This window comes from Seriola aureovittata, chromosome 11 (assembly GCF_021018895.1).
Source record: "Seriola aureovittata isolate HTS-2021-v1 ecotype China chromosome 11, ASM2101889v1, whole genome shotgun sequence".
Taxonomy (NCBI): domain Eukaryota; kingdom Metazoa; phylum Chordata; class Actinopteri; order Carangiformes; family Carangidae; genus Seriola; species Seriola aureovittata.
Genome location: NC_079374.1, coordinates 5,938,291 through 5,963,969, shown reverse-complemented (window position 1 = coordinate 5,963,969; position 25,679 = coordinate 5,938,291). Strand labels below are relative to the sequence as shown.

The following is a 25,679-nucleotide window of genomic DNA, read 5'->3' as shown; positions in this document are numbered from 1 at the left end:
ATGCATTACTATACTATGACGTATTTTGTGCCTTACTATACTATGACTTTTTTGTGCCTTACTATACTATGACGTTTTTTGACGTTTTTGTACCATACTTTAGTATGACGTTTTTTGACATTTTTATGCATTACTATACTATGGCGTTTTTTTACCTTAATATACTATGACGTTTTTTGACATTTTTTTTATCTTAATATACTATGATGTTTTTAAGCCTTACTATACTATGACGTTTTTTGACGTTTTTGTGCCTTTCTATACTACGTTTTTTGAGGTTATTGTACCTTACGATACTATGACGTTTTTATGCCTTACTATACTATGACGTTTTTTCATGTTTTTATGCCTTACTATACTATGACGTTTTTTTTATGTTTTTATGCCTTGCTATACTATGACGTTTTTTTTAATGTTTTTATGCCTTGCTATACTATGACGTTTTTTGACCTTTTTTTGCATTACTATACTATGACGTTTTTTTACCTTACTATACTATGACGTTTTTTCATGTTTTTATGCCTTACTATACTATAACGTTTTTTACCTCAATATACTATGACGTTTTTGCGCCTAAATATACTATGATGTTTTTTTGACGTTTTTATGCCTTACTTTACTAAGATGTTTTTTTTTTATGTTTTTATGCCTTGCTATACTATGACGTATTTTGACCTTAATATACTATGACGTTTTTTTTTATGTTTTTATGCATCACTATACTATGACGTATTTTGTACCTTACTATACTATGACTTTTTTGTGCCTTACTATACTATGACGTTTTTTGACGTTTTTGTACCATACTTTAGTATGACGTTTTTTGACGTTTTTATGCATTACTATACTATGGCGTTTTTTACCTTAATATGCTATGACGTTTTTTGACGTTTTTGTGCCTTACTATACTATGACGTTTTTTGACTTTTTATGCCTTACTATACTATGATGTTTTTGTGCCTTACTATACTATGACGTTTTTTGACGTTTTTGTGCCTTACTATACTATGATGTTTTTAGACGTTTTTTTTATCTTAATATACTATGATGTTTTTTACCTTAATATACTATGACGTTTTTTTTATGTTTTTATGCCTTACTATACTATGACGTTTTTTGACCTTAATATACTATGACGTTTTTTTAATGTTTTTATGCCTTACTATACTATGACGTTTTTTGACCTTAATGTACTATGTCGTTTCTTGACGTTTTTATGCCTTGCTATACTATGACGTTTTTTGACCTTAATATACTATGACGTTTTTTGACGTTTTTGTGCCATACTTTAGTATGACGTTTTTTGACGTTTTTATGCATTACTATACTATGGCGTTTTTTTATCTTAATATACTATGACGTTTTTTGACGTTTTTGTGCCTTACTATACTATGAGGTTTTTTGACATTTTTGTGCCTTACTATTCTATGACGTTTTTAGACATTTTTTTTATCTTAATGTACTATGACGTTTTTAAGCCTCACTATACTATGACGTTTTTTGACGTTTTTGTGCCTTTCTATACTACGTTTTTTGACGTTTTTGTGCCTTTCTATACTACGTTTTTTGACGTTTTTGTACATTAGTATACTATGACGTTTTTATGCCTTACTATACTATGACGTTTTTTCATGTTTTTATGCCTTACTATACTATGACATTTTTTTAAAGGTTTTTATGCCTTACTATACTATGACGTTTTTTGACGTTTTTATGCATTACTATACTATGACGTTTTTGTGCCTTACTATACTATGACGTTTTTTGACGTTTTTGTGCCTTACTATACTATGACGTTTTTTGACGTTTTTGTGCCTTACTATACTATGACGTTTTTTGACTTTTTATGCCTTACTATACTATGACGTTTTTGCGCCTTACTATACTATGACGTTTTTTGACGTTTTTGTGCCTTACTATACTATGGCGTTTTTTTACCTTAATATACTATGACGTTTTTTGACATTTTTGTGCCTTACTATACTATGACGTTTTTTGACGTTTTTGTGCCCTACTTTAGTATGACGTTTTTTTTTTACATTTTTTTACCTTACTATACTATGACATTTTTTGACGTTTTTGTGCCTTACTATTCTATGACGTTTTTAGACGTTTTTTTTATCTTAATATACTATGACGTTTTTAAGCCTTACTATACTATGACGTTTTTTCATGTTTTTATACCTCACTATACTATGACGTTTTTTGACGTTTTTGTGCCTTTCTATACTACGTTTTTTGACGTTTTTGTACCTTAGTATACTATGACGTTTTTATGCCTTACTATACTATGACGTTTTTTCATGTTTTTATGCCTTACTATACTATGACATTTTTTTAAATGTTTTTATGCCTTACTATACTATGACGTTTTTTGACGTTTTTATGCATTACTATACTATGACGTTTTTGTGCGTTACTATACTATGACGTTTTTTGACGTTTTTGTGCCTTACTATACTATGACGTTTTTATGCCTTACTATACTATGACGTTTTTTCATGTTTTTATGCCTTACTATACTATGACATTTTTTTAAATGTTTTTATGCCTTACTATACTATGACGTTTTTTGACGTTTTTATGCATTACTATACTATGACGTTTTTGTGCCTTACTATACTATGACGTTTTTTGACGTTTTTGTGCCTTACTATACTATGACGTTTTTTGACGTTTTTGTGCCTTACTATACTATGACGTTTTTTGACTTTTTATGCCTTACTATACTATGACGTTTTTGCGCCTTACTATACTATGACGTTTTTTGAAGTGTTTGTGCCTTACTATACTATGGCGTTTTTTTACCTTAATATACTATGACGTTTTTTGACATTTTTGTGCCTTACTATACTATGACGTTTTTTGACATTTTTGTGCCCTACTTTAGTATGACGTTTTTTTTTTACATTTTTTTACCTTACTATACTATGACATTTTTTGACGTTTTTGTGCCCTACTTTAGTATGACGTTTTTTGACGTTTTTATGCATTACTATACTATGGCGTTTTTTACTTTAATATACTATGACGTTTTTCAACATTTTTGTGCCTTACTATTCTATGACGTTTTTAGACGTTTTTTTTTATCTTAATATACTATGACGTTTTTAAGCCTTACTATACTATGACGTTTTTTCATGTTTTTATGCCTTACTATACTATGACGTTTTTTCATGTTTTTATACCTTACTATACTTTGACGTTTTTTGACGTTTTTGTGCCTTACTATACTATGGCGTTTTTGTGCCTTACTATACTATGACGTTTTTTGACGTTTTTGTGCCCTACTTTAATATGACGTTTTTTGACGTTTTTTACCTTACTATACTATAACGTTTTTTACCTTAATATACTGTGACGTATTTTGACGTTTTTGCGCCTAAATATACTATGATGTTTTTTTTTATGTTTTTATGCCTTGCTATACTATGATGTTTTTTACCTTAATATACTATGACGTTTTTTTAATGTTTTTATGCCTTACTATACTATGACGTTTTTTGACCTTAATATACTATGACGTTTTTTTAATGTTTTTATGCCTTACTATACTATGACGTTTTTTGACCTTAATGTACTATGTCGTTTCTTGACGTTTTTATGCCTTGCTATACTATGACGTTTTTTGACCTTAATATACTATGACGTTTTTTGACGTTTTTGTGCCTTACTATACTATAACGTTTTTTTGACGTTTTTATGCATTACTATACTATGGCGTTTTTTACCTTAATATACTATGACGTTTTTTGACGTTTTTGTGCCTTACTATACTATGAGGTTTTTTGACATTTTTGTGCCTTACTATTCTATGACGTTTTTAGACGTTTTTTTTATCTTAATATACTATGACGTTTTTTACCTTAATATACAATGACATTTTTTGACGTTTTTGTGCCTTACTATACTATGACGTTTTTGACTTTTTTTGCCTTACTATACTATGATGTTTTTGTGCCTTACTATACTATGACGTTTTTTGACGTTTTTGTGCCTTACTATACTATGACGTTTTTTGACGTTTTTGTGCCTTACTATACTATGACGTTTTTTACCTTACTATACTTTGACGTTTTTTGACGTTTTTGTGCCTTACTATACTATGGCGTTTTTGTGCCTTACTATACTATGACGTTTTTTGACGTTTTTGTGCCCTACTTTAATATGACGTTTTTTGACGTTTTTTACCTTACTATACTATAACGTTTTTTACCTTAATATACTGTGACGTATTTTGACGTTTTTGCGCCTAAATATACTATGATGTTTTTTTTTATGTTTTTATGCCTTGCTATACTATGACGTTTTTTTTATCTTAATATACTATGACGTTTTTTAATGTTTTTATGCCTTACTATACTATGACGTTTTTTGACCTTAATATACTATGACGTTTTTTTAATGTTTTTATGCCTTACTATACTATGACGTTTTTTGACCTTAATGTACTATGTCGTTTCTTGACGTTTTTATGCCTTGCTATACTATGACGTTTTTTGACCTTAATATACTATGACGTTTTTTGACGTTTTTGTGCCATACTTTAGTATGACGTTTTTTGACGTTTTTATGCATTACTATACTATGGCGTTTTTTACCTTAATATACTATGACGTTTTTTGACGTTTTTGTGCCTTACTATACTATGATGTTTTTTTGACGTTTTTGTGCCTTACTATACTATGACGTTTTTTATCTTAATATACTATGACGTTTTTTTTATCTTAATATACTATGACGTTTTTTACCTTAATATACTATGACATTTTTTGACGTTTTTGTGCCTTACTATACTATGACGTTTTTGACTTTTTTTGCCTTACTATACTATGATGTTTTTGTGCCTTACTATACTATGACGTTTTTTGACGTTTTTGTGCCTTACTATACTATGACGTTTTTTGACGTTTTTGTGCCTTACTATACTATGACGTTTTTTTACCTTAATATACTATGACGTTTTTTGACGTTTTTGTGCCCTACTTTAGTATGACGTTTTTATGCATTACTATACTATGACGTTTTTTGACGTTTTTATGCATTACTATACTATGATGTTTTTGTGCCTTACTATACTATGACGTTTTTTACCTTAATATACTATGACGTTTTTTTGACTTTTTTGCGCCTAAATATACTATGATGTTTTTTTGAAGTTTTTATGCCTCACTATACTATGACGTTTTTTTAATGTTTTTATGCCTTACTATACTATGACGTTTTTTAAATGTTTTCATGCCTTACTATACTATGACGTTTTTTGACCTTAATATACTATAACGTTTTTTGACGTTTTTATGCATTACTATACTATGACGTTTTTTTAATGTTTTTATGCCTTGCTATACTATGACGTTTTTTGACCTTAATATACTATGTCGTTTTTTGACGTTTTTATGCATTACTATACTATGACGTTTTTTACCTTAATATACTATGACATTTTTTGACATTTTTGTGCATTACTATACTATGACATTTTTTAATGTTTTTATGCCTTACTATACTATGACGTTTTTTCATGTTTTTATGCCTTACTATACTATAACGTTTTTTACCTCAATATACTTTGACGTATTTTGACGTTTTTGCGCCTAAATATACTATGATGTTTTTTTGACGTTTTTATGCCTTACTATACTATGTTTTTTTTTTATGTTTTTATGCCTTGCTATACTATGACGTTTTTTGACCTTAATATACTATGTCGTTTTTTGACGTTTTTATGCATTACTATACTATGACGTTTTTTATCTTAATATACTATGACGTTTTTTTTATGTTTTTATGCCTTACTATACTATGACGTTTTTTGACCTTAATATACTATGACGTTTTTTTAATGTTTTTATGCCTTACTATACTATGACGTTTTTTGACCTTAATGTACTATGTCGTTTCTTGACGTTTTTATGCCTTGCTATACTATGACGTTTTTTGACCTTAATATACTATGTCGTTTTTTGACGTTTTTATGCATTACTATACTATGACGTTTTTTACCTTAATATACTATGACATTTTTTGACATTTTTGTGCATTACTATACTATGACATTTTTTAATGTTTTTATGCCTTACTATACTATGACGTTTTTTCATGTTTTTATGCCTTACTATACTATAACGTTTTTTACCTCAATATACTTTGACGTATTTTGACGTTTTTGCGCCTAAATATACTATGATGTTTTTTTGACGTTTTTATGCCTTACTATACTATGTTTTTTTTTTATGTTTTTATGCCTTGCTATACTATGACGTTTTTTGACCTTAATATACTATGTCGTTTTTTGACGTTTTTATGCATTACTATACTATGACGTTTTTTATCTTAATATACTATGACGTTTTTTTTATGTTTTTATGCCTTACTATACTATGACGTTTTTTGACCTTAATATACTATGACCTTTTTTCATGTTTTAATGCCTTAATATACTATGACATTTTTTGACATTTTTGTGCATTACTATACTATGACATTTTTTGAAGTTTTTATGCCTTACTATACTATGACGTTTTTTTTTACGTATTTGTGCCTAACTGTAAATTATACTAAACTATAATGTTTTTTACCTTAACATACTATGACGTTTTAATGCCTAAGTATACTATGATGTTTTTTTGACGTTTTTATGCCCTACTATACAATGACTTTTTTATGCCTTACTATATTAGGACTTTTTTGGACTTTTTTTACTTAATATACTATGACGTTTTTTCACGCTTTTATGCCTAACTATAGTACAACGTTTTTTCATGCCTTACTATTTTTTGACGTTTTTGTGCCTTACTTTAATATGAAGTTTTTATACCTTACTATAATGACGTTTTTATACCTTACTATAATATGAAGTCCTTTGATGTTTCCATGCATGATTATACTATTACGTCCTTTGACATTTTATGACTAAGTATACTATCACATTTTTTGACATTTAAGCCCTACTATGCTATGATGTTTTTTGACCTTTTTATGTCTTAATAATTATGAAAATCTTAATGCTGACTTATCCATGACGGTTTTCTGTTTTACTATACTATGACATTTTATTGATGTTTTATGCCTTAGTATACTATGACTTATTATATATATGTCCCTATACCAAGAGTGATGTTAACATCTTGTCACCTACAAGAGGATATATTATTATGAAATATATACATCCTCTGGATACATGAATATATAAGTGTATAACACACATGAAATAAAATGCAATAAAGCAAAGCACTAAAATACAACTTTATTAAAAGATAAGCTATTCCTTTATTAGTCCCACAGTGGGCAAAATTACAGTATTACAGCAGCAAAATGACAGCATAAGAAAGAAAAAACTGTGAAATGGCAGTACCAAGTAGTATAAAAAGATAATATAAATAATGAAGAATATAATAATATGTACAATTAGACAATAAGTATAACAAAACACAAGACAATAGCAGTAATAAGTAACTTAGTAATATTGCACAGCTGGTGAGTTAAATTATTCCACATGGTGTTTGTTGTCTTTGGTATGTGTGGTTGTAGTTCACTGTGTGAACAACCAACACTTAGCCATCATCCTTCTGTCGCACACTACCTCCACTGGGTTGAGAGGGCATCCCAGGACAGAGCAGGCCTTCCCGATCAGTCTGTTCAGTTTTTTTCAGCAGTGGGGATGCTGCTGCCCTAGCAGACCACGCCGTAGAAAATGGCTTATGCCACCACAGAGTCATAAAAAGGCCCTCAGGAGCGCCCCCTGCCCTACAAAAGACCTGAGTCCCTGTAGCTGATACAGCCTGCTCTGTCCTTTTTTGTAGAGTGCACTAGTGCTGTGAGTCCAGTCCAGTTTATTGTTCAGGTGAACCCCCAGTTTTTTGTGAGTCCACTATCTCAATGTCCATTACCTGGAAACGAGAATAAAACAACATGCTTATTAAAATTCTATGTGTTTGGATATGATTTTCTTAATATTTCATATTAAATTTAAGCACACGTCAATCTTTTATATTTACATATATGATATGAAAATATACTGACAGGCTTTGGGATGGATATATATTTATGTAACATGTCTATGATATAAACTTACTAAATACATGTTTCTATTAGCTACACCTTTATGTCAATATATGATTTCTATTCAATTTCTAACAGGTGTCATATGTAATCTTTACATATATCGGCTATACTACAACCGTTTGGTTGACGGCATTAAAAAGCCAATCTTTGTTTTGGAGGGGTGGCAGGATTGTTGCGTCCCTACTAATGTTGAGACCAATACCATGCCCTTGATTTATTGTTTTGAAAGGTCTAACCTGCAGCCTCAGGCCTGATGTGTATTAAGGTTTGGAAAAAAAACACAGTTTAACTGTTGCGCATATCATTGTTTATGAAGTGGTATTGTGTCACGTGAAGTGCGATTCGGAGAGGAATGAGTTCATCTCTGCCTCGCTGCGTGAGCTCCAGTTTGTTTATGACTGTACTGCTTTTATCAGCTGTCTCTGTCCTCCAGCACTATCACAAGCTGTGATTATAGATAGAATGTCATGTGAAGTGATATCTTCCTCTCACTTTGCTGCTCATGCTGTGAGACAGAAGGAAGATTGTATAATCCAATTAGTGTGGCTACTTTCTTATTTCTGGAAAAAAAAAAAAAAAAAAAATCCTAAAGACAGTACACTGTCCTTATGTCAGATCTGCAAGAAATAAATAGTTACAGATTGACTCTCTGAAAACAATCTTTCCAACACAACAAAAAGAGAACTAAAAAAGATTGTATTTCTGCAGGACACAACAACAGTATTACAGTTCGATGCTTTTATTTACCATTTCTCACAGTTTGATGAGTAAATAGATCTTTAAAGTTGGTGTCTGCAATGGAAGGAGGTTCTCCTCTGGTGATGCTGTTTTTGTTTTGACTGCTTCTTCTGTTAAAAAAAGACAAGACAACAGGAACAGGCTAGTTAGTTTTCACTGTTATGAACAAAGTCAGACTGATCATTAAGGCTTTCATTTCAAGTTGTTGCCTACATCACTAATGACTTGCTGAATAATAAAACCACCTCCTAACTGAGAACCCATCTGTGTTTGATATGTACCTGCATTATGATTTGCATATGATACAACCATAGACTGTAAATAAAGATGGACGTAGCCTCCGAGACGTCACCCATTGGCTTCTTAAGAGCGGTTTTGAAGTTCAGAGTGAGCTGCTCTGCCGTTGCCATCTTGGCAGTGCCTGACTTGACCTAGCTCCTGGCTAATCCAAAAATGGGGTGCATGTGCGGAGTTGAGACTTCAGTGCATGCTGGTTTGTGGTGAGAAAACGTAAACATGTTTATTTGTGCTGTAAAGTTGGGTATTTTAACATGGGAGGCTATAGGGATTGACTTCCATTTGGAGCCACAACCATTTGTCTAAATATTTCCTCCTGTATTCAGTAGTAAAGTTCAAAAGTAGCACTTAATGGAATTACTCAAGTGGAATACAATTACCTCAAAAGTGAACATGACACACAACAGCACTGCAGTCAATGTATGTTCCGCCATCATCATAGTACATCAACTAAACAAGAGAAAGTGATTTTGTGTCTGTAAATAAAGTTTATCTTTTGTTTGTCAGCATATAATGAATATATTCTGACATCCATTTCTGCCTCTGTGTCTCCGACAGAAAGAGGAAAAGGCAATGATCGCCAAAATGAACCGACAGAGGACCAACTCTGTGACCCACAACAGCGGCCACTGGACTGACCGTCCATTCTACAACCATCTGGGCGGGAACCAGGTCTCCAAGGAGATGAAGAGGATGGTGAGGAAGATTTAAAAAGTGGCGATTGTTATACTTGTCCCGACCGTCTGCTTTGTAGCATTTCTGTTATGCCTGTCGGTGTTATTGGAGTGCCACAGCCAGGTGACTCTTTTGCCAATATCTCATCTCAGCTTTCATTTGGTGATGAACCTACCTCATTGTTAATACCCACAATCCTTTGATCTGCAGTCCTGAGTAGCAGGAGCGACGGCCCTTAATGGCACACGCCGCCTCTGATACATCACCTTGTGCCCTGAGAGGCTCTCGAGAGCACTCAAGGAGACAACGGCAATGTGTAGGTGGCTGCAATGAAGCTGGTACCACAACAAATTGTCGGTGCACTGCTGCCAGTTGAGCAGCAAAAAAAAAAAAGAAAAGAAAAAAAAAAGAGAGCGTTCCCCATCCAACAAACTTCACCTTCTCATGGGCTTAATTTGATGTGGAGGAAAAGCTTGAAATGCAGCAGCAGAGTGATGTGACCACACCGAGAATCATTTTTATTTACATACTGTGGCTCTTCCTGCTGAGCCGACCCTGCAAACACTGACTCACTCAGTGAATGGATGCGCTCACATTTGAATCACACACACACACACACACACACACACACACACACACACACACACACACACACACACACACACACACACACACACACACACACACACACACACACACACACACACACACACACAAACAAATTGTTTTTCTTCATATCCATATCATCAATCCACCCACCTCTCTCAATGAATCTGTTATAGGGCAGACAGAGACGAAGGCCAAGCCACATTCTGTTTAACTTTTACATTGTTGTTCTACACACTCTATATTGAAAAAGTGGCACATTAAGTTTTCCCGTCCTGTGGAGTGCTACACAGCTTGAGAAAACAAAATGTTTTCTTTGGCATCATCAGGGTTATCTCAGCTTGGACTTGGAGACTATGCATTTATAACAGAAAGCCTGTACTCCAGTCCTGGGTCATGGAGCTTGAAAGATGCAGACATTAACCAGAGAGGGACACTGCTGTCAAGCTGGCATACACACATGCTTCATTACCTTACCTAAAAACCTTTTGATACTCAATTGTCTTTCCCTGCTTTTATTCTGAAGGTGAGGTGCATATTATGCAAGTGTTCTTCAAAACAGTTTCCTCTTAATCTTTTTTTTTAGAACTCCACATCGCACACAATTACTCTTATATGATTATTAGTTTTTATATATATATTTATAGCATCATTAGCAACCAGCAGCTAATATGACTGAGCAAACAAAGAGAAGAGTGCCACCTTCTGATATTCTGAAAATCAAAACAACAAAATGATTTCAAACTGATTTAAGGCTGCTCATCTTCAAAAAAACAAAAAAACCTGTCAAAAACAGGTGCATCTCTGTTGTTCTGCACGAGTACATTCAATTACTGCTGTGTGTGTCACCCAAGTTTATGCCCTGACTCACAGAGTCCTTTCAGAGTTTGCAGAAACATTAGCGCTTTTGACAGCAACTTTATTTGCCACAGTTCAGTCTCTCTTCATCCTCGGCCTCTATTGTCCCCCCTCCCTGCTTATCACTCTCTATCTCCATACTGCTCATTAATCACCCGGGAAGCTGTGAAGATAAAGCAAGTTGTAGAGCGTGAAGAGTCAAAGACGCGTAGAGGGCATGAGGGAGGAATTTTATATGGATGGCAGGGAGGGAGGATGGGAGGGGTGTTATGAATGGATGCTCTGTGTGGTTTTTTTTTGTCTGTCCAGACACAGATGGAGCTGAGCACTGGACTGTGAATGACTTATGAGGCATCCAGAATTTGTACACATGTGCTTTCCTTTTCTACTATTTGTTCATGAGAGGAAACAGTGGAACAAGCAGAAGTGTCAACATTTCAGCTTCTTCCTTTCTGTTTTTTTCAGGTTGCAGTCTTTGCTCAGCTCCTTCATTAACGGTTTCATCCACAAGAGGGAGCCAGAGAAACACATTAGTTCCCTTGTTGTAAAATGCCTAGAGGCAAAAAGAAATTTGAATTCCAAGTTAATCACCACAGAGAGAAACTCTTGAACCAACCACTGCATGATGCATGAGTGTATCACAGTAGATCGACATGATAATTTGTGCAGAAATTATATTGTTACGAAGCAAATACCAATTTCTGAAAGAAGTAGAAGCAGAGCAATGCTTAATTATTTAACTTGAATCATTGGATCAGATTATCATCAGAACAATGGTGGAAGATGATGAACATGCACACAGCTCTCCTAACATGAAGTGTTTCTTATCTGTGCGATTATGAACCTTTTTGACTCTCATTCAAGCGCATTTTGGAAGAAGAAAAAGTGAAACGCATCCCGTTTGTCTCTTTGTTTGTAACCTCCACCTTTCATTTCTCTCTTCTGTGACTTGTTTTTTTTATCAGATCTCAGGAACCAGAAAACTTTTTACGTCTTATTATAATCACTTGTGAACTGCAGCCTTTGTTTCTTGCTGTGCTGAGCTGAGAGCGGATGGGATATGAATAGAGCGCTGCCAATCTTCAGCCCAGTTTGACGCAAATATCTTTCATTTTTCAGCTGACGCCTACTTGATTTTTTTCCTGCTCACTTGCTTCCAGCCACGGGGAGCCTCTCCCTCCATACCTCCTGCTTCATTTCATTTTCTCTGGCTCGTACTAATTATCTATGTCAGCTAGTTAGTTCTTGGAGGCCTGATGTTATGTCATCAGGAAGAAGGGCTGTTATTTTCAAAATTATAATGCCAGTGTTGAATGTGATAATTATAATTAAATTTAACAAGCAGATGTGCAGTCAGAGGGATGATTGGTGGACTGAAGCTCCTTAACTCAGTTTTTAATAATAATAAAAAATATATACTTGGGAGATTAAAATGATTTTGCAGAAAGGTCAGTAGAAGTTATAGCGACGGCAAAACTTTAAATGTTTTTGAAATTAAATAAGTGTATGTACTGTAGCTCATTCATCTACTAGCTTAAAACTGTGCGGGCATCACTGTGAAAGTTAATGCTGAGCTGCCTTTCATCAGCTGAACTGATGTCTGTGCTGCAGCTAACAATCATTTTCCATCTGCTCATTATTCATGATTTTGCAATTATCATTATCTTCTATAAAATATATGAATTTTTTTTTTCCAGAGTCAAAAGTGAACTTTCAAAGTGCTTATTATACACACAAAGATGTTTCATTTACAGCGATGTCGAGCAGAGAAACGCAGCGAGTCCGCTGTGCAAATGTTTGACATTTACTTCATCAATTTAAAAAATGATAATAATATCCTGTCAATTACCAGAGATCTCTAAATCTAAAAAAAAAACTTTTGTTGATGGGATGGGTGGTAAAGTTAAAAAAAAAAAAAAAAAAAGTGAGTCTGACTCAAAGCAGGTAAAAAATAAAGTTCCCAGTTGTTGCTGTCAGACTGTTGGAAGCTGCGATTCCCAGCTAATTATTCATTAACTTGTATTTATCTCTCTTCTCTGTCTTGCAGGGTTTTGAAGACCCCAAGGACAAGTGAGTAGTGGCTGCTCTTCAACACTGTTGTGTCTTCCCTCTCCTCTTTACACCTGTTGGACATGAATCTGCACTTTCTCCTACACTAGGCAGAGTTTGTTTCTTTTAACATAGACTCAATGGGCCACTTTGCAATCAATAACAAACATGAGCCCTGAAAGGAATCATAATTGGCATAATGACTTTAAAGCTCTGTTTGAGGCAGAGAGGACATCAGTGCGGATGTGTTTATGCTGCTGTTTCCATTCATTCCTCCCCACAGTGGAAAACACATTAACATCAGCGGCGTTGAAGTATTACGAGAGACTTAATGTTGTAGCTGCTTATTGCTGATGTAAACACCCATTAAGACGCTTCGCAATTTGCATAAACAAAGCACAGATGGTAACATTAAAGCATTGTGCACCTGGATAGCAAGCACCTAGAGGATGCTACGAGGACTGAACATAAAAGTTTAATATTTTAGTTTGAAGTTTTCAAACCTGTTGCTGCTTCAGGACGATACAAAAACAACAACATATAAAATAATAACAATGTTCTGTTGGGAGTTGGGTCTGCAGGGAGGTATGACCTCACCTCAATACGTCCAACACCTCAGGTAGACAAACGAACATAAGCACCTCATGCAGAATTAACATTTTAAAATAATTGCAAATGCCAAAAAAATACTCATTCTCTTCTTCTCTTCCCGGTTCGTCTGTGCTCCTCTCTGGTTTTTAAAGTGGGGGAGGCTGTGTGAAGATAGTGAGGGCAACATCTGAATACAAATCAGCCGGTTTTTTGGGGGGGGTGTTAGTCAATCATTCAAGATGGATCAAACCAAACCCCCGCAGACCCGGTGAAGCAGATTAACGTTAGCGAGTGTTTGTTTAATAAAAAAAATTTTAAAATGCCTGAGGATAAATCTCCCTGAACTTTAACTTTGATGCTTGTTTGTTTAGTTGTGAATATTTCATGTTGGAGAGAAACACTTAGACACCGAGTTTTCAGGAGCTTTAAAAAATAAAAATAAAAGAGTCATTTCGCAAACACTACTTCAAATCTGGCTCAATTAAGCTCCACTCAACTTTCATTCATTGGTTCATTTTAACTTGAGATCACTTTGTTTGTGGTTTCACTCCTTGTTGTGATTTCTGTTTCAGTAAGTGGACAAATGAAGTAATTTTGCAGCTTTTGTGGCATTTGAAAACACAAATTTGCCTTTTTGGGAAGCTTAAAGTCATCTCATGTTACCATGGAAACTCAGAGATGAAGTTGATGATCGGCAGGCAGGTTTTATAGCGGGTAACTGCTGCTGATTGGCAGTCAGCTCAACGAGACCAACCTGTTTGGCAGTGTTTGTAACTGTGACAAGGTTGAGTTGAGACTTTAAGTCCTTTTTCAGAAGGTTTAAATCATTTTGTTTAAATTCAAAGAGGATGTTGTCGTTCTGCCGTCAGACAGAGATGTTCATGAAGTGGTGCAGCCAACTGTCACATCCAGACTATAAAAGTGTCAGTCAGTGATCAGGGAGCTGCAGACATTAAAGTGAAGAAGCTGTCCTCCTCCCCCTCCTCCTCCTCCTCTCCTCCCTAACTGTTCTGTAGCTGCGAGTTTGCTCTGACATCACACTGAGCAGCAGCGTTCACACGGCCAGCCGCCGCTCCGGGCTGCAGCACAGATCCTGCTTCTCATGCGCGCTGACAGCTTCTTGGATTTGAGAGGAAGTACATGCTGTATTTTTTCACAGCTTAGTGTGGAAATCTGTATGGAAGTCATCTCTGACCGTCTCTGAATGTTTGACCGTGACCTCAGGCAGAAGTCAGGAGTGAAAAATGATTCTTAAACTGATACAAATTCTTCTCTTTCACTATATTAAGATCCTAATTAGCAAGAATTAAGACTTAATTTAGGGGCGCGCCTGCAGCTTGGGCGTTAAGACGTCAACTGTGAACCCTGGTTCGAGTCTTATCATAAAAGCTTAAAATGCCAAAAAAGTATAAAAGACATAAATCTGTAGGGATATCAGTGATGTGCCTCATTTTGTTTTTCTAAAGGATTTTCCTTCTTACCACAAGAAAACCTTATTAACTGTAAACTGCGGTGATCAGCGTCTTGTTGCACCAGGAAACAACAGTTTTTGTGTCAATTGAAACATAAAATCTAGATTAGTTTTCACCCAGGTTTTTTTTTTTTCTTTTTCCAATCGATTTAAAATCAATCTGCTCCTTCTAAGACATCTGGATTTTTAAATTTTTAAGACTTATGAGATACTCTGCTTTGAATAATAATTTGTGGCTGATGTGGGGTTTTTATTTTTCCACAAAAAGTTCAATTTTAGTTCAAATCTACTGTAATTTTGCTCTCATTGAAAAATCTAGACTCTATGAATATTCAAATATTGTTGATCTCAGAAGTTTGACTATTAGACACAAGATGTCTCCTACTCCAGAGAAGAGCACTGGAAACACACACACACACACACACACAATCACTGTGATCACAGTAGCATGATAATCTCATCAGCTGACTCGTTCTTGTCAACAAGGCAAATCAGTGTAAGTGAGACTTTGCAGATTTAGTGTTTAGTCCAAGACGAACTGGCTCATCAGAGTCTTTTGGGATCGAGGGGAGTGATGGTGTTTTAGGTCAATTGCTCTTTTTCACTTTGCATATGATTACCTAAATGATACTGCACCTCAGGGGGCCTCAGGGTGCAGTAGGCTGTTAGGGTGACTATACAACAAGTATGGATGGTCCATTTAATCTATAGTTTTTCCCCCCTTGTGGAAGGAGAATTAACTGCTCAGTTGCAGGTGTTCAGTTCCTCAGCCAGTAAAATCTAAAGACCCTTGAGTTTTCTTGAGATGTAAATGTCACCCAGTCTCATCTTGTTTTATTCAGGCATTTCATTTTCAGAAACACGCAGGAAAACCTGAACCCAGAGGACGAGGTGGACGAGTTCCTGGGCCGCGCCATCGACGCTCGCAGCATCGACCGTCTGCGCTCCGAACACGTCAAGAAGTTCCTGCTCACCTTCAGAGAGCCTGACCTGGAGAAAAAGGTTAGGCTACACACACACACACACACACACACAACACACACACACACACACACACATAGTGAAACACACTGCCAATATTGCAGGAAATAATTAGCTGTGACCAGCAATCTTCCCTGTGCAAAAAGTCTGTCTAAGTGCCACAGTCTGAGTTTCACCTCCTTCCGGCACCAAGCAGCTATTTTAAGGATTATGTAGCAAGTCCAGGGACCAGTATCAAGGGTCAGCGCTGATACTGTATAACAGTATCTGCAGTGTATATCTTAGCCGGTTAGTCCAAAGTTTGTCTTCCAGGAAAAGTCCTTGTTTTTTTTCCAACTGTAAAATGTTGTTAATCCATATGTCACTGTTCTTTAATAACCAAAGTATTTGTTTATGCCACAAAACAAAGTTCAGCTGATGTATTTTTATTGGATTGCTTTTATGTGCTTTTTGTATCTGAAAAACCGAGCGTCACTCAGGGTTTAGTCTCAAGTCCAAGGCAAGTCTGAAATCCCCATTAGTCAAGAATCTTTCAGGCCTTAATGCTACACCACGACATTTGAACGTTTTCCTTTCAGAGTTGTTGCTAAACTGTTTTTTTTTGTTTTGTTTTTTAACATAACTGAGACCAAGCCATTCCAAAAGCAGCGATCTAATAATGAAATATTCAAGCCCTTGTCTTGTCAAATGGGATTTTACCAGCTCAAAACTCAGGACTTTAAAGTTAAGTCTCAAGTATACCACAGTATTAGGGGCCACTGCTCCCTGATTTTCAGAATAAAGATGAAACATTTTTAGAAAAAAAACTTATTTCAAGCAATAAAGCTATTGATTTAAAAAAAAAAAAAAAAAAGGTTTTCTTTCAGAGGGACAGACTGTAAGGGAAAAAAAGTCTTTTGTCAAATGTTGAAATGCTGTTTCTTTCTCCTCCTCTACCTCCCTCCTGCAGTACTCCAAGCAGGTGGACTCCAGGTTCGGGGCTTACGTGGCCTGTGCCTCCCTCGTTTTTCTCTTCATCTGCTTCATCCAGATCGTCATTGTGCCGCCGTGAGTGAACACTGATTCTAGCTCTGATTCTTCACTGAAATATGCCGCCATCACCAGCTCACATTGTTGTGACTGAGAGAGTGAGATGACAGTAATTTGGCTCCTCACAAACACTTCAGTCATTTTACCAACAGCAGGACTAACAGCTGCTAAAATCATCCATGTGTCCCCTTCATGCTAACAAATCCCATCCACCACTCTGAGTGATGTGCAAATCTATGAGCAATATGATGCTGAAAATATTTTAAATTACAGAGACAATATTTCATTGATGTAGAAAGTAAGTGTAACAGACAAAACTGTTCACAGCAACAACAAAAAAAAATCACTGTACAGGAGATGAACAGGCTGCAGACAGGAAGTAGTGTCAACGATACAGATTTAATAAAGTTTAAATTTCAAGATGAACGGTTCTTATAAAAACAAACAAAAAAATGTTTATTACTCAAACTTATAATAAAATAATGTGTGAAAGTGTTAACACTGCCCGAGACATGTGAATGAAGACTGAGTGATACCTGATGAGTTCAAATCTAATTCTGGTTTATTACAACTGCAATTTATTTATTTATTTATTTTTCATTGTTTTGGCCATCGTCTCTGTTGGTTGTGATCATTTTACTGACTGCAGTAATTGCTGACGTCTGGCAAACGCAGCTCCACCACTACAAAGAAGTCCTGTGGGGTAAGATGCACAAGTTCCAGGAATCCAGATCTATTGTAAATCCTGCAAACAGTGCTTCGCTCCAGGGCCAGTTCAGTCCGACAGTCAGTTCACAAGATGATTCCTTACAAAACAGTTTAAAAATCTATATAAGGATGGGCAGGAGTTTAGCTGATAGTTCAAACTCACAAACAGCTCTTTTTTTTTTTTAGCAATGACACTATGCACATTTTGTGAGTACAATGTTTTTTATAACTGATCCAAATGATGACTAAAAATATAAAAATAAGACGTAAATAGTAATAAACAAGAATTATCCTTTAAAAGAAAAGAAGTTAAGGTGATAGAAGATACATTCAGTGTTGAACATTTTTTGTTTTAACAACCTGGTAACCCTAAACTTGTCCTTATTAATCTATATAATAAGTATAAATGTCCATTACAATCTCCAATCTAATAAGCATTAATAAATCCAGTAGTTACATAGCTAGGTCTTACTAGAAAGTGGTTGAACTTTAGTTTGACAATCTCTTAAACACGTCAGCTGTGGCCGGGCTCTCGAAACGTTCAGTTCAAACCCTTCTCATCACTGAAGTCTTCACAGTATCTGCTGTAAGGTTCTCCCGTCTTTAGCCGTGAGTCAACCAGAATTATAAAAGTGAAAAAAAAAAGAAAAGAAAATGTCGTTTTCATAACTCAGAAGCTGAATAAATGAGGAATAAAAGAGAATATCAAATCAAAATCAGTGTCACTGTATATGAGCAGCAGCCAGATTCAAAAAGCTCTGGCAGATCCCTCCATTTTTTTTTAATCTCCTCTGCACTCAGACTTTTCTCCCTGCCCATCTCTCAGTATTGATCTCCCTCAGCCTGCCTCTTTATTAACCTTTCTTTTCGATCCTTTCATCTCACCGCTCCCCCCTCGTCTTTTATCCCTGTTTCTACCTCTCGGTCCTCCTCAGAGTCCCTCCTACGCCGTCTCCTCGCTGCCTCCTCTGTCTCATTGTTTAATCTGTTTTCCTTCACTGTCTTCACGCTCTCTCTTCCTGTCACACCCACACAAATATAACGCCGCCTTCCATATTATTTACCCTCAGACAAGGTATCTCTAAATCATAAAATGCATCCAGAAATAAACATATGTATATAATCACATCCTATCTCTTTGTTGTCTGCAGCTCCAGTCTGATGATCGGCTTCTTTATCACCTGTCTCATTATCCTGACAGCCGTCATGTTCGTCTCAGCTGTCTACTGCTGCTTTGGGGTGAGTTGTCTCGGCTTGTGATGAGTGACTACGCCAAAAAAAAACAAAAAATGTGCCACCATGTTCAGATCTAAGACATTGGTCTTTTCTTGAGGGATAATTGATAGGAAGATTTTTTAAAAGGATGCAGTTTTATAGATATTTATCTCAAATGCACAGCAACATGCAAAGAGAAGAACTGCCAGCTTTTCTCTTCCTTGCTTTTTCTCATTTGTTTATGTAGAAGTTCAGTATCAGACATCATAGAGATACATCTTTTATCAGGCTGCAGGTTTGATGATGCACTTGCTATTGATTCCAGATGATGTCAGTGAGTTATAAATGTTAGCTTCTTCTGCTCTTGAACTCATAACAAGTTGATTTTTAGAGAAGATTCTTTAACTAAATTCCTTAAAACAAAGTGCAGCTACTTATTATATAGAGATTAGTTGTGATTTAAAGGTCCCATATTGTATAAAGTGAGATTTCCATGTCTTTTTGATTATAAAGCAGGTCTAGATTCTACATTAATACTGTGAAAGTATCAAAGCGCTCGGTCCACAGAGAAATGCCTGTATTCAGAAACAGCCTTAAAATGAGCCGTTAGGACTTCTGTAACTTTGTGATGTTACAACAAAGCTGTCACCGCTCTCAGCCACGCCCCCTACCTGGGCTATCCAGACCCATCATCCAACCATGCAGGATTTGGTTTCTCTGAGTGTTTACCTGAAATCTGCTATATTTTTTATTCAAACACTCAGAACACAGTCCGCCAATCAGAAGAAGAGGCTCAGAGCCTCCTCTCGTCCGATTGGCTCACCGACCTGTTGTTACTGGAGCTCCAGAGAGAAGCGAGAAGAGAGAGGAGATGTGAAACTACATTGAGTCTCTCTCTCTCTCTCTCTATATATATATATATATATATTTTATGGGTATCAAAACTTTAAATAAAACACTGGAAAAGTGAAAATACCTTTTTTGAAACAAGTTCTTTTTAGAGAAGAGTTTTCAACTAAATTCCTTAAAGCAAACTGTAGGTGTCACCATGCGACTCCATTTTCCCCAGCTACAACGATGACAGTATTATACAGACATTAGAACAGAGCTCATCTTGGAAGTGGGATGTGTATATCACTGTGTCAAGTTTTTGTGAGTATCTATAGTATCATCTGAGATGACTGTTCCACCGTAGGCCTGTATCGAGGCTGTTCAGCTCACACCAGTTCTAACTTTAAAGGCGCCATCACATTTACACGAGTCTAGCACAATCTTTGCTCCGTGTCCCACTTACTTCAATCACAGGTTGTGCGACTGGCAAATTTAAGATTGTGTTTCCTATTTTTGGGACGACCTCTTTGTCACATCCGGAAGACTTTGCAGTTCAGAGCGTTCAACCTTGAACAACACGTTTGCTCTAAATCTCGTAAATGATCACAGTACCAGACTGCAAACTGCACTCAGACTGTTAACTGTCGCTCGGCTCAGTATTTATTTATTGTGCACATCAGAGTCGGGACGCCGCGTCCTTTTTCGGGGCCAATTTAAGCAGCACTGAAATACAATCCTTTTTATGTTTTCTGTGTCCTCCATCAAATGATTTAAGCAACAGGTATTTAGTAAAATATTACTTGAATTTTCTCTCTGTTCCGTCACCTTTTGTTCTGTTTTGTTTTGTTTTTTATGTTTCACAACTGCATCTGTATATTTGGTGCCTTATTAGCTAATGTAGCTAATCTTGAGATTAAAAATCAATAATTCAGCCAGTCAATCAATTAATCAGTCACTAAATAAACTGCAACTCTAACAGCTGCTGTGTCTAACATAATTGTTTTGTAGAACTGATACCAAAGAGCAGATCTCACCTCACAAACCTCAGGGCCCCCCCCCCCCCCCCCCCCCCATCTACTCCCTCCTCTGTGCCTGCCGAGGGGCCTTGAGGTGCAGGAGAGATGAAAGTAGAGCTGCTATTAATGGTTTTCACTGATGAGTCATGGTTTTTTTTACTGGGAAAAATAAGCCTTCCACTTGTACATGTACTGAACGTACAGACAGAACTTTGGTGTCAGTCCTCTCTCGTCGGATACTGGTTGAGGAAAAACTGGTTCAGTTGCAGGTATCAGTTTACAGTCGCACCTTATGTCAGCATGTATGTCATGGCCAACTGTCCCAGAATGTTAAATCACTGATTTATTTATTGAGGAGCTGCAATTAAAATGATCTGTAAGCTAACAGTGCTACAGTTGACAGACTTTCCCTTGTTTAACCAGCTATTCCCAGTCCCTCTGCAGACGCTCTCTAAGAGGATAGTCCAGTCCAGGCTGAACAGCACCCTGGCGGGCGTCTTCACCATCATCATCGTCTTTCTTTCAGCTTTCATCAATATTGTAAGATGATACATTTTAACGCTGTATTCAAGAACAATTCACATTCCTCAGATGACATTCAGTAAAAGGAGTCTGACGTCCTTCCACCTGTCCTCACTCACTTTTTGTCACGGTTCAGTTCACCTGCAGCGGCCACGACCTGCAGAGCTGCATCACAGCAGAGCTCAACATCAGCCTGGACCGCGTTAACGCCTGCCACGCCCACCTCCTCAACTACAGCCTGGACACGCAGCACAGCCCCTGTGTAGACGGCGCCCTCGTCTGCAGTTTTCCTGAGGTACAGGTGTGCCTTGTTCTGTGCATGTGCGTGTGTGTGCTCTTTATTTGCATCGTATAATTTCTGACTCAAAGTAACTTGTAGTGTTTGTTGTGTAGTTTATTTCAGCAGGTGCCATGAGCATAATGCAGGTTAAGTAAGGAAGCAAATGAAGCAGAACAGATGCGGATTTACTGCATGTGGTGCAAACTGAGGCTTTTTAAAACTTCAACTCAGAATGAGCATGAAATTTGTCTAAAGTAGTTTCTGAGTGAAAAATGTTTCAAACATTTTATATTTGTGACTTGATTATGTCAAACAAATATATCACAAATGTTTAGGCAGGTTTGTTCACCAAAAGACTTTAGTGCAGGTCTGGCACAGAAGCATAAAATGCCAGCAGAACAACACAAGACCTTTAAAATACATGACTTTCTGCTGTGTCCAGTGGTGTCTTGCATGTTATCAAGCTAAAATAAGATGCATATTCTACTCGTCAACCGGATTAACTCAGTGGTTTTTTTTTTTTCAAAAGAACATTAATGTTCAATCTGTTGTAGTAACGCACTTGCGTTTGTATATTTTAAGACTTCAATGTGATATAATTCTGAACGGTAGCAGAACAAGTGGGTGCTAAGTGAAGGTATTTAGCTTGCACAGTAATGTTTAAATTAACAGCTAAGTGGTCAGAATTGTGGGTTTATTGAGTGTTTTATAACACCTCTGGATGTGACTCATTCAGTCGGCGCTGCCTGTTACAGAATATAAACCCTCATATCCAGAGATATAAAAACAAATGTACTTTTCCTAACATCCTCTCTCTGCTAACGTTCTCCTCCCTCAGTACTTCTCGTCCTGCGTGCTGCTCAGCCTGCTGGCCTGCTCCGTCTTCCTGCAGGTCAGCAGCCTCGGGAAACTTTTCCTCATGCTCTTCATTGAGCTGCTCTACCTTCTCATCATGGAGGTGCCCAAAGTCAGTCTCTTCGACAACCAGGACCTGCTGGTCATGGCCAACGCCATCAACTTTGTGTGAGTCACTTCAGTACTGCTTTGTGTGTGTGTGTGTGTTGTTACGCCTGTGATCCTTGAATCTTTGACAACATGCAGATGCTCTAACAGCTGATTGGCTCTTCTCTGTTCCTCCTCCCCCACAGCGAGCACATGAATGGAACAAGGTGAGCCTGATGGCGGCTTCTGTTTCCACAGAGACCCAAAGCATCACCTCCATCATCTGATTAAGCTAACAGCGTCATTATCACTGTGCTGGCACGAATGTAACTATAATGACCTGCTGGCAACAGATGCTAATGCTAATGAGCCAAGATGTAGAGGGCAGCTTGTTTTTGTGTCACAGTATTCCAGAGTCCTCCTTTACACCCATATAATATAACTTTATTTAACACCTGTATGTTAGACGAGAACTATTGATTGAATTAGTCCAGCACTCGGCATAAAACACGTGAAAACCGTGTGTGTGTGTGTGTGTGTGTGTGTGTGTGTGTGGACCTCCAGCTGTGTGATGGACTCCAAGGTTCCTCTGAAGATCATGACCCCGGTGGTCATCACTGTCTTCGTTCTCGCCCTCTACCTTCACGCCCAGCAGGTGGAGTCCACGGCCAGGCTGGACTTCCTCTGGAAGCTGCAGGTTGGTGTCTGTGTCATGGGGACTCTCCATCTAAACTGCATCTCCACAAAGCAGGGCTCCTCAATGTGAAACATAAAGTTTTAGGGTTAAGACTTGGGTTATGGTTATTGTTCAGGTTTGGGTAATTAATGTAAAGCCCCTTTTACACTGGTCAAAAAATTATGCAATGGATTATCCTGTTTCTGTGGACATTTTGTTGCGACTCTTCTGTTCTCCTCTGAGAATGCAGCCACCTTTCAGGCCTACAGGGGGGAAGTGTTGGATACTCAAATGAGTAGTGAAGTATTCGTTTCATAATAAAATGCCTCAAGAGATGCCCCAGGGTTCTTTGACATCTTATGGAGGTCCTGGGGCAGGCGGTGCTGCCTGTGGGTGGTAATCCAGGCAAGGGGATAAACGGGTTATTTAAAAAACAAGACTAAGAGTCTCCAGCCATGCTAGCAGCTCTGGGAAAAGGCAGATAAAAACTTTAAGCAAAAACTGGCCAAAGGGCAGTGGAGTAAAGGTCAATAGAAATAAGAATATCTGCTGGAGTAATTGTGTACCATCACTGACGGAGAATCCCATGATTATATTCTGTGTGAACCTTCATATGTCTCCATTGATTCAGTCTTCATTAACTCTTCAATCCCCGTCTGGAACTCTTCACTAGGCCACAGAGGAGAAGGAGGAGATGGAGGAGCTGCAGGCATACAACCGCCGTCTGCTCCACAACATCCTACCCAAAGATGTGGCCGCCCACTTCCTGCAGCGCGAGAGGCGCAACGACGAGCTCTACTACCAGTCGTGCGAGTGCGTCGCTGTCATGTTCGCCTCCATCAGCAACTTCTCCGAGTTCTACGTGGAGCTGGAGGCCAACAACGAGGGAGTGGAGTGTCTGCGGCTGCTCAACGAGATCATCGCCGACTTTGATGAGGTGAGGCGGGAACGAAGCCAGCTGGAGGTTGCGTCAGTGGCGCTTTAGGAGACGGTTGTTTCGCTGTAAAATGAGATTTTACTTCATGCTTGTAAAAAGAGACTTTAAGATAGTTGCACAGTTCCCACCCACATTATACAAAGTGTGTAATACTGTATGAAGGCATGTCCTACAGTACAAGTTATAGAAGTCAGTTCGGTTTGGTCGCCTCCAACTCATAAGAAAAATACCTGGATCTTTAACCAGCTAGATGATGTAACATTAGACAGAGGGATTTGACTTAATGTGAATTTAAAATATAGATAAGATAAGACTGTTTAAATGTTTCTGTACAGTGCTCTTTGCTACTCAAACTACAAAACAACAAAAATCAATACAGCAGTTAGACCTAGAGCTCAGAGAATGAGGTTATTTTATCAACTTACAATTGGATCCAATGAACCTGAACCCAAACCCTGCTCAATATGGAAGTTTATAGATTAAACCCTCCCTCTTCCCTCTCTCCCTCCACCATCAGATCATTAGCGAAGATCAGTTCCGTCAACTGGAGAAGATCAAGACCATCGGCTCCACCTACATGGCGGCCTCAGGCCTCAACGACTCCACGTACGACAAGGCCGGGCGCTCGCACATCCGCGCTCTGGCCGACTACGCCATGAGGATGATGGACCAGATGAAATACATCAACGAACACTCCTTTAACAACTTCAAAATGAAGATAGGTGAGCTGCGGAAGAGAAAGCAGGGCGTTGCTATTCTTCTTGTAGATTTAATGGGGATGCAGATGGTGTGATTAACGCTCAGTTGCCAAGTTAGAAGTGGAGAGTTAATTTCCTAACTGATATGTAATAAATCTACTTTGAGAAAGAAAAATAAGGTTTGTAAAAGAAAAAAGAATAAATTGTCTACATCCTGTGATATCAGTATTTTTTATTTTTCCATTTTTGTCCAGCTAGTTTGGTAGTAATGAAGTTCTCTGCGATGTCTTATGTTTGTTTTGTTCCTAAGGTCTTAACATGGGCCCTGTGGTTGCCGGGGTGATCGGGGCCAGGAAGCCTCAGTATGACATCTGGGGTAACACAGTGAACGTGGCGAGTCGCATGGACAGCACAGGTGTACCGGAGAGGATCCAGGTGACATGACGTGTGACGCTGCACTGCACAAATATTCACCTTAACATGTCATTTTAC

At 37.3% G+C, this 25,679-nt stretch overlaps 1 protein-coding gene across 2 annotated transcripts in view; it reads left to right on the top strand.

The window, feature by feature from the left end:
• The window catches only part of adcy5 (adenylate cyclase 5), a 92,987-nt gene that overhangs the window by 63,020 nt on the left and 4,288 nt on the right, over window positions 1-25,679 (top strand). The window contains exons 8-20 of one of the 2 annotated variants that reach the window (XM_056388834.1): window positions 9,661-9,798; window positions 13,289-13,311; window positions 16,210-16,354; window positions 17,283-17,380; window positions 19,222-19,309; window positions 21,556-21,672; window positions 21,791-21,949; window positions 22,773-22,957; window positions 23,083-23,103; window positions 23,441-23,573; window positions 24,226-24,489; window positions 25,007-25,211; window positions 25,498-25,622. In XM_056388834.1, the coding sequence (XP_056244809.1) occupies window positions 9,661-9,798; window positions 13,289-13,311; window positions 16,210-16,354; window positions 17,283-17,380; window positions 19,222-19,309; window positions 21,556-21,672; window positions 21,791-21,949; window positions 22,773-22,957; window positions 23,083-23,103; window positions 23,441-23,573; window positions 24,226-24,489; window positions 25,007-25,211; window positions 25,498-25,622 (1,701 nt within the window). Of the gene's footprint in view, window positions 1-9,660; window positions 9,799-13,288; window positions 13,312-16,194; window positions 16,355-17,282; window positions 17,381-19,221; window positions 19,310-21,555; window positions 21,673-21,790; window positions 21,950-22,772; window positions 22,958-23,082; window positions 23,104-23,440; window positions 23,574-24,225; window positions 24,490-25,006; window positions 25,212-25,497; window positions 25,623-25,679 lie in introns of both variants that reach the window. The other variant, XM_056388833.1, reaches the window with a different exon arrangement.